This window comes from Nylanderia fulva, unplaced genomic scaffold (assembly GCF_048542155.1).
Source record: "Nylanderia fulva isolate GAGA-0341 unplaced genomic scaffold, ASM4854215v1 Scaffold61, whole genome shotgun sequence".
Classification (NCBI taxonomy): domain Eukaryota; kingdom Metazoa; phylum Arthropoda; class Insecta; order Hymenoptera; family Formicidae; genus Nylanderia; species Nylanderia fulva.
In genome coordinates this window covers 220,649-235,365 of record NW_028190710.1, presented here as the reverse complement: position 1 = coordinate 235,365, position 14,717 = coordinate 220,649, and the positions used below count along the sequence as shown (strand labels likewise).

The window sequence follows — 14,717 nt, the reverse complement described above, 5'->3', positions numbered from 1 at the left end:
CTATTATTGTTTTTTTATACGAAATTACAGCGTTTCCCGTTTATTATTATCAGTACTTTAATCATGGAGAAGGATTTTTTAATATGTACAGCCAATAAAAAGAAAAGCCCTTGAACTCAAAGTCGGTAAAACAGTCATGGTCAGCATCTCCTTTAATGCGGATCACATCATAATTTCTAATTGCACGCAAATGTACGCCGAACGTATAATTTAGGTAGAAATTGATTGCGTTACGCATATATTACGTATATGTGCATCATGATAGAAATCTGAATCACGTTCCAGGCAATATTACTCGTTTATTATTATCGAACATTATGCGCTGAAATTGTTAATAATAAACGGGCTAAAATCCATCGCGAATATATTTTCGTCTGCTCTAAATATTATCCCAAATCGCGATTTTGATTACACGACAGAAAAAAAATCTATTTTTGCCGCCCGTGAAAAAGAAATGACTTAGATCGCGCCGCTTTAAATTTCCTATTCTTTCACATCTGTTAATTGCTTTGATAGATAAAAATATGAGAATTTTATATCGGCCGCCTCTCTAAAGAGTTTATATTTTTATATTTGCAATTTTTCGTGCACGCTCGACTTGCTCGCCTTCCGCTTCATTTCTGATACTCCAACAACAAACACAGTAACAACTACACGATCCTCTTGTAATCCCAGCTGCGCACGATGCAGAGCAGCAACGGTGACACGATGTCGCTAGAAATAACAATATCGGATTTTGCCGTCCTATAGCCGTCATACAGTGCGTCTTCCGATCTAAATAATATCTTGAATTATATCCTTTTCGATGGTGTTCCGTCTCGGCTGAAATGAACTATTTTCGTCATATTTTTCGCTTTTCCGTGATACGTCAAATATTATTCTTCCATTTAAAGTACGGTGTCTCTCTTACAACTTAAATGTTATCGTTTACGTAGACTCTGTTTGAATTGCAGTACGATATTTCAAGGCCGACGGTTATTTCCATACAGTATATTAATATTCGCAATATTCCGCGAAAATAGATTTCTTGAAGAAAATGACAAAGTAACAAAGAAAGAATACACCGTTGGAACTTATATATATTTCTGTGTCGCATACAAATGCAACAATAATAATGCACATATTTAATGCCAAACCTAATAACCATTAATGTCTAATCTAACCACGATTTGTATTCCTTAGATTGCTTTAAGATTTTAAGAGATCTATTATATAATTTAAAAAATTAGATATAGAATAAGAAATTTTTATTTTTCCATTATTGTGATTCAATTTCAAAGCCACGCTTTTTTCTCGAAAGAGACAAATAGACAGAGAGAATTTTCTTTTAGAATTTACCCTAAAAATCATGGTAATGGGACAATATGATATTGGAAGAATTTTTGTAAGAGTTTCTCTGATTAATATTTGCCACAATAAAAGATATAAAATATATTCAATTATTTTTACTATTAAAAATTTTTTTTCCAATACTAATATATTGTCCCACGATTGTCAAATTTAAATTTTTCCATTATTGTAATTCAATTTCAAAGCTGCGCTTTCTTCTCGAAAGAAACAATAAATACACAGAGGGAGTTTTCTTTTAGAATTTACCCTAAAAATCATGGAAAAATATATGATATATATTGGAAGAATTTTATGAGTTTTTCTGATTAATATTTGCCACACAATAAAAAATATTAATATTTACACAATAAGATATAAAATATGTTCGATTATAATTGTACTATGTAAATAATAATATTTTTTATTTTTATTTACAGAAAACTTATAAAAAATTTTTTTTCCAATACCACATATCATCCCACGATTGTCATGATTTTCAAATTCTCTCCATGTATTATATAATTTTTTACTCGCGCAAAAGATTAAAGGGGAAGAGTGCTGAATATCTCTCGCGCTATTTGACTCATTACGTAAGGCGAAGCAAATTCGTATTTTCTTCCTCGCGGCGCGGCGGCTCCAGAAACGCAAAGCGTCGTTAATCACGGCGATGCAAAGCGCCGCCGTTAATCATGCCAACTACACGCGTATTTGCGACCGCAGGCACGCACGATCGCGCTCACACGAGTCCTCTATATATCTCGTGTTTGCACACATTCGATGGAAACGGCTTCGTTCGATGGCACGAATACTCGGGAAGTTTATCGTATACGATTGATCTATTGTTTTGGCAGCCTCGCTATTTCATCATCGCGACATCCGATATATTCGCGGAGCGTGAAGGGATCGAAAGGGTTGATTGTACATACACTCCGAATGGGAAAAATCGCTCCCGATTAATTGGAGAAGCTACACGAATCGCAACACGACCGTTCGCGCAATTATTCTACGTTGTAATTTGAACAAATAATTTGAGAAAATCGTGAAATAATAGTTTCTTTTAGAAATTTTATACACTCGTCGGAAGCGAGGTTTTGTCCTCTTTCTCTCTGCACTCGTGATTATTAGGTTTATTATTAATTTACTGTAGAAAGAGAGGCGCGCACGTAAAAGCACGTATAATGAAATTTGCATTACATTGATGCTTTCCTAAAATAAGACTGATACCGAGATGTGAAATTATTTGCGGTTCTTCGTAAAAAATCTACATCATGTTTTGGTACACAAATTTTGTTTAAAAGATATTTTTATTATATTTTTTAAAGTTTTGAATTATTATATATATATATATATATATATATATATATATTATTTATCTATTTTTCTTATTAATATAACGAGGAAAATAGTTTCTAATGCATCCTCATGTGGATTGTAACTTGAATAAGGTGTGACTAACGTTCTCCTCTACAATATGTAGAGAGCTTACCTTTGCGGAAAGAAGCTTAATCTCAATCTTGTTATAGCAAGTCGGGAAAGTACTTGTGTCCATATGTGCATAATAGTGATTAACAAATAGTTAATTCTTAGTGACATGGAAAAAATGCAATTTGTCAATAATTTATGAAATTAATGCGAATACAACGAACGGCGCAAATGATTAATCTAACGGTAATTTAAACTGGATGATAAAGTCCACAATTTACATTCTGGAAACACACTTTTTAGAGATATATGATCTACATATTATAATAGGTATTTAATTAATAATATATTAATCGGCGTGTAATATTTAACTTGCCTCTCGTTATCTTAATTATTGGCTTGTGTTGTGAGCCCAGATAACGGAGCGACGATATCTCGATTTGCACTCGAGATTGAGCCGCAATCCGAACACGTGCTAACTACTCGTACAAGTTACGCTTTCTATGCTGTAATTTCTTTGTAATGTTAATGTGTAACGGTTTTGTGTAACAGCAGAATTTAAGACAAGTTTAATTCAACAAGGTTTCTAATTAGCCGAACTTGGGTTTCTGCCGGTAAGACGTAATTATATTATGCAAGAGACAAGGGATTATCTTTACGTGCTCCATTAATACGAAATAGATGGATCAATAGCTTGCCTGGTTGTCTACCGAGTTGTGATGGAGTCTTTTGTCTGCTGAAGCCACATTCTACTTTGACATTTATATCGTACTTTTTTTTCTGAATAAAACGTATATCTGACGCTACACAAAATCGAGATATATGATATATGGCATAATATAAAAAACAGGATTAATACCGTGTGATGATGCATATATGCGGTTTCATATATCATGAAACAAATTTGATAAGATTTTATGACAGGAAAGAAAAGTTCAATAAAAATATAGGAAGGAAAAATTCAATAAAAAATATAGCTAAAATATATCTCATTTTATCAGACATCTCATTTCATATAACGCTTTTATAGTAGTGAGGTTTCTAAGCAATTCTTGTGGTAATTACAAGATGAAAGCTATTTTTCCCTTTTACGCAATGCTTTAAAGCTGCCAGGGCAAGACAAGGGACTAGCTATCGACCCACATCCTGTCGTTTCTCTTCCCTTGGACCATGGTTATTTAATGATGGTTCGCCCGTAATGTCGGCATTGCATATAGCTGCAAAGCCAGAGATGCGGCTATTGTATCTGTATCACTCCGAAACTTCATGTATTATTAATGTTACGTGACACGTATAATGTGCAGGGCGATATAATTACACTAGTCATTGCACAAAAAATAAAAGGAACGAAAATAATATATATTAAATATATATATAGATAAAGAATGTTTTTTTTTATATAATAAATAATGAAAAAACATTTTTTGGTAGTAGAATATGATATATGGCTTCTGTGAGAAACGTATATTTTTATAAGAAATAATTGACGCTGTGGAATTTTATAATAATGTTTTATTCGTTGTTTAATGTTTAATATACCATTTTTATTATGACAATGCGTATTATTTCCAGATTGGTCGACGACAGATGTGTAGTATGTCCCGAAGCTGGAGATTTATCAAATCCTCCGAAAAAATTCAGAGGTAAGAGGTTTATATCTTTTCAAATAATTTATGCTCTTTTTGTTGACTCTTATTATGAAGTAAATTATGTCGAGTTTACTGACAATTTTTGTATTAGATATATTTCTCAATTAAATATTATTCCGCGAATAATTATAAAGTGGGTAATGTTAACATAAGTATATATATACTGTAACAATATTGAACGATAGCAATCGTATTGATTTTTAGATTGCCTCTTCAAAATATGTCCTATGAACCGATATTCTGCTCAAAAGCAATTCTGGAAGGCAGCAAAACAAAGCGCAAGTTCGGGTACAGACGCTATACTACTTAAAAGGCTTCATGTGAGTTGTAAGAATAATATACTTTTTAATCGATTCTGTCACTTTAGATTACACATAAGAAAATACTCTTACAATTGGTCCATTTTTATAACAAAAAATAAAAAATATAATATATATAATATAAATATATTTACAAAAAAATGTATGTATTTAAAAGTAGAAAATATCCAAACTTGTTTTTCATATTATATGAATATTATTTAATCAGAATTTATTATTTTCGGTTAACGAAAGGCAAGAGAGAGAGAGAGAGAGAGAGGGGGGGGGGGAGAGGGGAGAGAGAGAGAGAGAGAGAGAGAGAGAGAGAGAGAGAGAGAGAGAGAGAGAGAGCAGGGAATGAGCAGGGGAGATGAAAGTGTTGTTTTCGAAAAATAAATAATATTATAATATTTCATATTTGTATATTTGAATATGTTACACATATAAATTAGTTTAATGAAATAATTATATAATTAATTTATTTCGAGCTTAGCATGCGGCTGAAATTGAGAAAAAGCAAAATGAGACTGAAAACAAAAAACTATTGGGCACCGTGGTTTCGTACGGCAATGTCATACAGGTAAGAAGAGAAAAGACTATTATATATATTTTTCTATCTTTACATATAATCACTTCCAAGTGACATTATTATTTTACTGAAGTATATCTTGAACGTCTTATGCTTGACCGCATATTCTTATAACAGTAAAAAGGGTATGTGATTAATAATAGATTTATCAATACCGCTAGGGGAGTAATTTTCCCTTTAACGCCTTCTTTTTTCGCAAAGCGATCATAAAAACTGTCTGGTACATCCATCCGTATTGGCATAGTTATCTGCCTTGTATAGAGAACGCGATAAGTGCTTGCCAATTAACAAGTTTTCCTTCCTCCGCGATATCGTTGCCGTGTCGAAAAATAGAAGCAAGCGCTATAAACGCTAAGTTTCTCGCAAATAGTTCAATTTTTCTTCTTTAGTAGTGTGCCATTGTTGCGAGAAAATTAAAAAAAACTGTAGCACCTTGTAATCTTTGATAAATTAAACAACGTCATCGTAAATTGAACATATAGATTGTATTCTACGTATTTTATATATATTATATATATATATATATATATATATATATATATATATATATTGGTATATTATAAATTACAGATTATATTCTCGATAATTATGTTCAATTAATATCTGCTATAATATATAGATTTTATTGAATTAAAGCGCATATGTTTTATATACGTTCAGTTGATGTATTGTGTATAAATTTTTATTAAATTATTATGTAATATTATCTCAATTTACATTTTTTTTAAAGGAACGGTATTGTTGCTTTTCAGCGATGCTGATTAATATAATATTTTAATTTCGATAATATTTTTTTTTTTGACAGTTATCAGCTGATTTCTGTCAAAAAATATTAATCGTGGATAAAGTATTATAAGATATTATTTACAACATATTATTATTTTAATATTTTTTACATATTATTATTTTAAAATTTAATTGGCAAATTAACGCTTTATTACTATTTTTTTACGGAACTCAACTGATTAAAGCGTTAACTTACTAATTGTATTTTAAAATAGTAATATGTTTAAAAATTAACATAACATATTTTAAATAATATATAAACTTTGATTTTTTGACCAAACTAACAATTATTTATTTCTTTAAAAAATATGACGTTTCGACCATGTGGTTGTGGTCATTTTCAAATAAAATACAAATTACATTAATGCGGACGCTTTTTCATATGTAGTAATTCGTCAATAAATAAAAAAGAGAGAACATTATGTTACTACAAAGAATCGTCAGAAAATAATCGTGAAACTGCTAAATTATGATAGACGACTTGTTAAACATAATTTAGCGGTTTCACGATTATTTTCTGATAATTCTTCATAGTAACATGATGTTCTCTTTTTTGACTTATTGATTATACATATGAAAAAGCGTTTGTATTATTATCGTAATTTGTATTTTACTTGAAAAGAACCACAACTCTATGGTTGAAACATCGTATTTTTAAAGGAATAAATAATTGTTAGTTTTGTCAAAAAACAAATCTATATAATTTTCTATTAACGACTTATATAAAATATCCAAAGTTTTAAATAATATGTTATACTACTTTAAATTTGATTAATATTTTTTGACAGTTATCAGCTGATTTCTGTCAAAAAATATTAATCGAGTTTAAATAAACTTTATATTATTTTTTTTAATTTTATCATTTTTTTTTAAATTAATCTATATAAAATTGAAGAATGGCGCTCGTGTGTTATTCTAATATCATATATTCCATGTGTTTATAAAGATAGAGCTGACATAAAATATATATCACATAATAATACATTCGGGTTATACATATCGCGTACATATGTTGCATATATGTTTTATGATGTCAATTCTAATAAAAATAATTAACGTAGAAATAATTAACTCATATTGTTGTGCGCATGTATAAATTATATTGAGAAGTAACTCGTTTCTTGTAACGAAGTATAGTTATAGTTAAATTTTTTTGATAACTATAACTTAACATAGTTATTTCGTATTATACTATCATGTTATTATATAATGTTATATTTTAAGATCGAATTTTTGTTTTTAAAAAAGTTGTGATTTAAGAACATAGCATTTGATAAGGGCCGAAACGTTGTGAAAATACAATAAATTTAATTATTTGCCAGAATTGGTCGATTGAATTACTACCATTTTTTAATTATCATCTGGTGACTTCATAGTTTATATCATTTATAACTTAACTTTGTTCCTTTTTCTGCATCTATAACTGTAACTTAACTTATACAATTATATAGTTACAGTTTTTTTATAACTAGTAACTAATTTAATATAGTTACTTTTTAATCGTTAGTTTATTTAAAATTTAGGTCTAACAATTTTTCGGAAAGTTACGACTATTTGAAATTTTCTGAATTTTTTTACTGAAAAATCTGAATTCTAATTTTTATTCTATGTAAATAATATTAATTATTGTGTTAGAAGAAGTTAATTTAATTACAAATTATTAATATAATATATTAATTTAATATATTTAATATATGTATTAAATTATATTTTAATATATTAAATGTATTTTCATTTTAAATTTAAAACAGTTGCAACTTATTGCGTATAAAATAATATAGTACGTAATCAAATATGTAATATATAATTTAGTAAAGCTTGAGATACATAAAATTATTATATTTAATTTAAAATATGATATATACTCATTGCAAAAAAAAGTAACGATTCGTTACTTTTTGAGTTATAATAACTGTAACAATAAGTTATTTTTCAGAGTCGGTAACTGTTAACTGTAATTAGTTACTTTTCAGTGAAAAAAACTGTAACTAGATACTTTTACAAAATGACTTTCTCAACTCCGATTATATTACACACACACACATGATTACGTGTCATGTACTGATGTTTTCATTGATTTTTTTATGCAGTTATTACATCTCAAGTCCAACAAATATCTGACGGTAAACAAGAGGCTGCCGGCGTTGCTGGAGAAGAACGCGATGAGGGTTTACCTGGACGCGAACGGCAACGAGGGCTCATGGCTTTACATAATGCCGTTCTACAAGCTGCGAAGCGACGGCGACAGCGTCGTCGTCGGCGACAAGGTGATCATGGAACCGGTAAACGCGGGTCGGCAAGGCCTTCACGTGGCTGCTAATTACGAACTGAGCGACAATCCTGGCTGCAAGGAAGTGAACGTCGTGAACTCGTCCACTTCCTGGAAGGTGACCCTCTTTATGGAACACCGAGAGAACCAAGAAGAGATCCTCAAGGGTGGCGATGTCGTGCGACTGTTTCACGCTGAGCAGGAAAAGTTTCTGACGATGGACGAGTACAAAAAGAAGCAGCACGTGTTTTTGCGGACGACTGGCAGAACCAGCGCTACCGCGGCCACCAGCAGCAAGGCCTTGTGGGAAGTTGAGGTGAGTTATCTAACTTTTTATGTAATTATTAAAATTTATTTATATATGTATACAACACATTACGCATGAGAGGTTGCGAGATTTCTTTTTTTCGAGTTTTTATTGTGCGGAAAACATTCTTCGGCATATTTTGACGCTTTTGCCATATCTTCTCATGTAAATATATAATCATCTTCGTTTATTTGTCGATGACTAGGTGGTACAACACGATCCGTGCAGAGGAGGCGCTGGCCACTGGAATTCAATTTTCAGATTTAAACACCTAGCGACTGGCCAATATCTCGCTGCTGAGATTGATGCGGATGAACCACCGGAACCTGTAAAAGGGAAGCGTGGTATGATATACAAATATTTCAAAATTAATATTTTAAGGATTAGATTTTCAATATTATATTAAGGAAAATGATTGATTATAATTTATAATGACTAAACATTTGCGCCTAGCGTTTGTGATTAATGAAATAAAAACAAATCGATTATTTATATTGATGATTTAATACAGATCCACCTGGACCGGTCTTCAGATTAGTGTCGGTGCCGCACAGCAACGAGATTAGCTCATTATTTGAACTGGATCCTACAACTTTAACTAGAGGAGATAGTCTAGTTCCGCAATCGTCCTTTGTTAGATTACACCACATATGCACAAATACTTGGGTCCATTCAACAAGCGTACCGATCGATAAGGATGACGAGAAACCTGTGATGTCGAAGGTATTGTAGCATATTTTAATGATTATAATTTGTGCATTAGAAAAATGAATGGAAATTATGAGGGGAGGTTGATTGAGAAAATATTGAATAAATGTGTTTTATTTGGTCATTTAATTACTTTTTAAAGGTCGGTTGTGCAATCAGTAAAGAGGATAAGGAGGCCTTCGCTTTGAGATCCGTGTCGCCGGTCGAAGTGCGCGATTTGGATTTTGCAAACGACGCCTGCAAAGTGTTGACGGCTATGAACAGCAAGCTGGAGAAGGGAACCATTTCGCATAACGAACGAAGAGCTGTCACCAGCTTGCTACAGGATATTGTATACTTTATAGCTGGTTTAGAGAATGAACAGAACAAATCTGAGGCGTTGGAGTTAATCGTTACGAATGCTGTGAGGGATCGTCAGAAATTATTGCGCGAGCAGTACATCCTTGGACAGTTGTTCAAAATATTGCAGGTATTCGTGATGTGTTGATCGCGCACAGATAGACTTTCGCGAGGAACGTCTTCAAAAAATACAGATTTAATTATTACAGGCTCCGTCTTTGGAAACTACAGAGGGTGAAGGACCGTTTCTCAGGATAGACGAGCTTAACGATCCAAGACATGCGCCATACAAGTATATGTTTCGTTTGTGCTATCGAATTCTCAGGCTTTCTCAGCAAGATTATAGAAAGAATCAGGTATCGTACTATTAAATGATATAATATATATTTTGTATATATATATAAATATATATGTATTTACAATTATTTTGTTGAAATATTATATCGTTGTTTCACACACGTACAGGAATACATTGCTAAATATTTTGCATTTATGCAAAAACAAATTGGCTATGATATATTAGCGGAAGATACCATCACCGCACTTTTACACAATAATAGAAAATTGCTGGAGAAACATATAACAGCTGCTGAAATTGAAACGTTTGTCGGTCTTGTCAGAAAAAATATGCGTAATTGGGAGTCGAGATTTCTGGATTATTTGTCGGATTTATGTATTTCTAATAAAAAAGCAATAGCTGTAACACAAGAATTAATTTGCAAAAGTGTGCTTAGCGAAAAGAACAAGGATATTTTGTTAGAAACAAAGTAAGTGATAAATGATAAGGCGCGTAAACGATGTTAATCTTTCTAATACATTTTCATTTATTTTAGAATGGTGAAGACCCAGGTAGAAGTTGAAGATATTGATGAGAAACAAGAAAATGCCGAACCAAGAATTACCGTCATAGAAGAATTTGAAGTTCTATTAGAATGGAATAATAGAACTGTTAGTACATTTTTAATAATAGGTTATTGAAATTATAATATGTATTACACAAATTAATGTGACGTTTAATGCAGAAATCAATGTCTTTGAGTGAGCTGTCCAGAGGAGGGAAAGCGGGAAATGTAGACGCTGCAATATTAGACTATTATAGACACCAATTAAATCTCTTTAGTAATATGTGTTTGAATAGGCAATATTTAGCGCTAAATAATCTGTCACCACATTTGGACATTGATCTTATACTTAAGTAAGCATTGTGCGCTTATCCTTAACGTTTTTGAGAATTATTTGTAAATTGTATCTTGCATTTCTTACAGATGTATGGAAGACGAAACAGTACCATACGAATTACGCGCATCATTTTGCCGACTTATGCTACATCTTCACGTAGACAGAGATCCGCAAGAACAAGTAACCCCTGTTAAATATGCTCGTCTTTGGTCTGAAATTCCGTCAAAAATGAGCATAAACGAGTATGTAAACATATAAAAGATGCATCAGCAGGATATACAAGAAAAATACTTAAAAAATCATTTTTTTTGCAATTTTAGTTATGACACGAATAGAATGCCGGACCAAAATAAAGAGGCTGTTCGTACTAAATTTAGTTCTACAATTATGTTTGTTGAAGATTATCTCTGTAATGTTGTTGCGAAAATGTGGTCCTTTGGAGATCAAGAACAGAATAAGCTCACGTTTGAGGTATACAATCGTTTTCTCTTTTGTGTTTTTCTGTTCTCTAAATATACAGAATAAATTATATTTATTCGTTTTTATATACTGTTTGTAGGTTGTTAAATTAGCACGTGATCTAATTTACTTTGGATTCTACAGTTTTAACGATTTACTGAGTTTAACGAAGACATTGCTTAGTATCTTGGATTGTATATCGGAAAATGAATCCACCGATGGAAAAATACCTACGGGAGATATTGATTGTAAGTTTAATTTCTTTATTTTTTCATTTTTCACTTTATATGAGACATAATCTACAAACTATGTCTTATATTTTTACTGATTAAATTTTAATGAACCCTAGAGTAACATTTTGTAGTGGAGTCATTTCACTTCATCTATATATATACATTTCGCGCGCATGGTAGTAATCTATAATTGTAATAAAGGTTGATTTACTTTTTTACATTATTATATAATATATTGATGTAATAAATTTCCTCTTCTTATTTTTAAACATTTTTTGTACGGATAACTTATTTTGATTTCAAGCTTTGCTTTTGGAAATTTGTATATATAACATTTTCTTTCATGGGGCTGTAATATATATTGATATACATATATACATATATGATTCGTGCTTTAGGAAAACTCCTTTAAAAATAAAATATCTTTTTGCGCAATTATATGTTAAATTATTTATAACATATGTAGAGTGAGAGAAATAAATGTTTGAAACTAATAAATTTACTCTTGTAAATATTTCATCACAGCTGATACGGTGGATCCTGAGGAGGCAGGTAATATCCTATTAGAAAGCTTGTTAAAAGCTATTTAAATTGTGTGATGTGTGGAATGGATATTAAGAAGATATAGCATGTCATTTTATGCATTGTACAATGTAGGTTTATAAAAGCTTTTTGTTGCTTAAACATTGTTTAACCATAATTTCTTATAGAAACCAGTATTTTAAAAAATGTGAACATAAAAATACAAAAATTTAACATACAATATATGTAATATCCTTAATTATTGAATGTTTATAAGTATTGTTTTATTTAGCAATTTCGAAGTTAATTTTTTTTATCTTTTACACAGTAAATAGCAAAATAAATAAAGGCATAAATAAACAGAGAATCATGCTATTTTATATATTAGTTTATAATATGTCATTTTAATATAAAAATATTTTTTTAACACGAATTAAATTTGCTTGCTGCACAATATGATTTAACTATATGATATACATAAATATATATTGCATATGTGTTGAACTATTTTTTTAAATTTATTGGCTTTTAATACGAATTTTTTTATTTGTTGTGGTATGTTCAAATAGCTGAAGGAGGCATTCTTAGATGCATCGGTGACATGGGTGCTGTGATGACAAATTTAACATTAGGACCAGCCGGTCAAGTACTACCCAGTTCTTCTCCAAGACCAAAGCCATTAATGAAGAAGGAATATCCCTTGGTGATGGACACGAAGCTCAAGATAATCGAGATTCTGCAGTTTATTCTGGATGTGCGATTGGATTATAGAATTTCTTGTCTATTGAGCATATTTAAACGAGAGTTTGACGAGACGGCTGCTTCCGAGAAGACTGGAGATGTGATTTTAGGACAGAAGACTATTGATTTAGAAGCAATTGGTACACAAGCGGAAGGGATATTTGGGAGCAGGTAATATATTTTTGAATGTGTTATATAGGAGCTAGTATCTTAGAGAAATTGTATCCTTTTAGCGAAGAATGTGCGGCACTAGATTTAGATGGTCAAGGAGGCAGAACATTTTTACGTGTGCTGCTGCATCTAGCGATGCACGATTATCCTCCGTTAGTTTCCGGAGCCTTACATTTATTGTTTAGGCATTTTAGCCAAAGACAAGAAGTTTTACAAGCATTTAAACAGGTGAGATTCCTTTCTTATATATTCAGTATCCTAAAACATATTGTCAAAGGTAAGATTTTACTGATACTTGATGATTGTGATTGATTAACAGGTGCAGCTCTTGGTTTCGGATAGCGATGTAGAATCTTACAAACAGATAAAAGCGGACTTAGATGTTTTACGCCAGTCTGTCGAGAAATCTGAACTTTGGGTGTATAAATCTAAGGCGACAGAGGAACATGGAAATAAGAAAAAGAAAAGTAAAGAAGAGGAGGATGAAAGCATAATTTCTCGTAAACCACCTTTATTATCTCTAACGGATAAACAAGGTGATTAAAATTATATACAAGTCAATTATTTTATTGTTTTGTATGAATACTTTTTAAACGAGATGAAGTAAATAATGAAAGGTTTTAAAAATTAATTCGACACACTGGCAATTACTAATAGATATTGATGTATTTCCGTTTCGACTATACGGGTTGTGGGGGGTCCTTCTCAAAATTTTTCCGTCTCAATAATTATATCGCTTTAACATGAAAAAGTTGTTAGTAACCATATTATACATTAGGTCCTTATTTAAAAGAAATGACGCTGATATTATATATATATATATATATATATATATATATATATATATATATATATAATATGAAGTAAATAATAACAGTTAATTGTCTCTTTTAAAGGTTCTGCTATTGATTTGGACATCGGTCCACCGTTGCATCCCGAGCAAGCTGAGGAATACAAAAAAATTCAGCAGATTTTAATAAGAATGAATAAATTGTGCATTCAAAATCTGCCGGGCGGTCAGGTGAAGGCACGCAAACATGAACAGAGACTTCTGCGCAATGTCGGGGTACACACTGTCGTTTTAGATCTGTTGCAAGTTCCGTTTGATGCCAAGGAAGATATCAGAATGAACGAGTTGATGCGTTTGGCGCACGATTTTCTGCAAAACTTTTGCCTGTCCAATCAACAAAATCAGGTTCTTCTGCACAAGCAGTTGGATCTGTTCTTGAACCCTGGTATAAGAGAAGCGCAAACAGTATGCAGTATCTTCCAAGATAATTCTGTTCTCTGCAACGAAGTCAGTGCAAAAGTCATACAGCACTTTGTACATTGCATAGAAACGCATGGAAAGCATGTGCAATATTTGAAATTTTTGCAAACTATAGTGAAAGCTGAAAATCAGTTTATTCGAAAATGTCAAGAGATGGTGATGCAGGAGGTAAGATATACTATATATATATATATATATATATACATAACTCTTGTGGAATATTCTTCTATTTATCTTCATTTTTGTTCTAGATGGTTCAATCAGGAGAAGATGTTTTAATCTTTTATAATGATAGAGCCTCCTTTAATCATTTTGTGGAAATGATGCGATCTGAAAGACATCGTATGGATGAGAGTAGTCCACTTCAGTAAGTTATTTCAACATGAGATATATGTATTATACATTGTATGGTATCTTTTATCAATTTATTTGAATATTTGACAAG

General features: G+C 31.3%; 1 protein-coding gene across 7 annotated transcripts in view; it reads left to right on the top strand.

The window, feature by feature from the left end:
• Nucleotides 1-14,717, top strand: part of LOC114935508 (inositol 1,4,5-trisphosphate receptor-like) — a 49,727-nt gene that overhangs the window by 19,387 nt on the left and 15,623 nt on the right. For 5 of the 7 annotated variants that reach the window (XM_085488050.1, XM_085488051.1, XM_085488046.1 and 2 more), the window contains 20 exons: nucleotides 4,324-4,394; nucleotides 4,605-4,720; nucleotides 5,193-5,279; nucleotides 8,165-8,659; nucleotides 8,856-8,994; nucleotides 9,162-9,373; nucleotides 9,501-9,827; nucleotides 9,907-10,053; nucleotides 10,163-10,464; nucleotides 10,531-10,645; nucleotides 10,720-10,892; nucleotides 10,963-11,118; nucleotides 11,197-11,347; nucleotides 11,436-11,583; nucleotides 12,094-12,120; nucleotides 12,660-13,002; nucleotides 13,065-13,230; nucleotides 13,322-13,538; nucleotides 13,899-14,440; nucleotides 14,524-14,639. In XM_085488050.1, coding sequence (XP_085344176.1) covers nucleotides 4,324-4,394; nucleotides 4,605-4,720; nucleotides 5,193-5,279; nucleotides 8,165-8,659; nucleotides 8,856-8,994; nucleotides 9,162-9,373; nucleotides 9,501-9,827; nucleotides 9,907-10,053; nucleotides 10,163-10,464; nucleotides 10,531-10,645; nucleotides 10,720-10,892; nucleotides 10,963-11,118; nucleotides 11,197-11,347; nucleotides 11,436-11,583; nucleotides 12,094-12,120; nucleotides 12,660-13,002; nucleotides 13,065-13,230; nucleotides 13,322-13,538; nucleotides 13,899-14,440; nucleotides 14,524-14,639 — 4,050 coding nt within the window. The remainder of the gene's footprint in view (nucleotides 1-4,323; nucleotides 4,395-4,604; nucleotides 4,721-5,192; nucleotides 5,280-8,164; nucleotides 8,660-8,855; nucleotides 8,995-9,161; nucleotides 9,374-9,500; nucleotides 9,828-9,906; nucleotides 10,054-10,162; nucleotides 10,465-10,530; nucleotides 10,646-10,719; nucleotides 10,893-10,962; nucleotides 11,119-11,196; nucleotides 11,348-11,435; nucleotides 11,584-12,093; nucleotides 12,121-12,659; nucleotides 13,003-13,064; nucleotides 13,231-13,321; nucleotides 13,539-13,898; nucleotides 14,441-14,523; nucleotides 14,640-14,717) is intronic. The other 2 variants (XM_029308362.2, XM_085488049.1) reach the window with 1 other exon arrangement.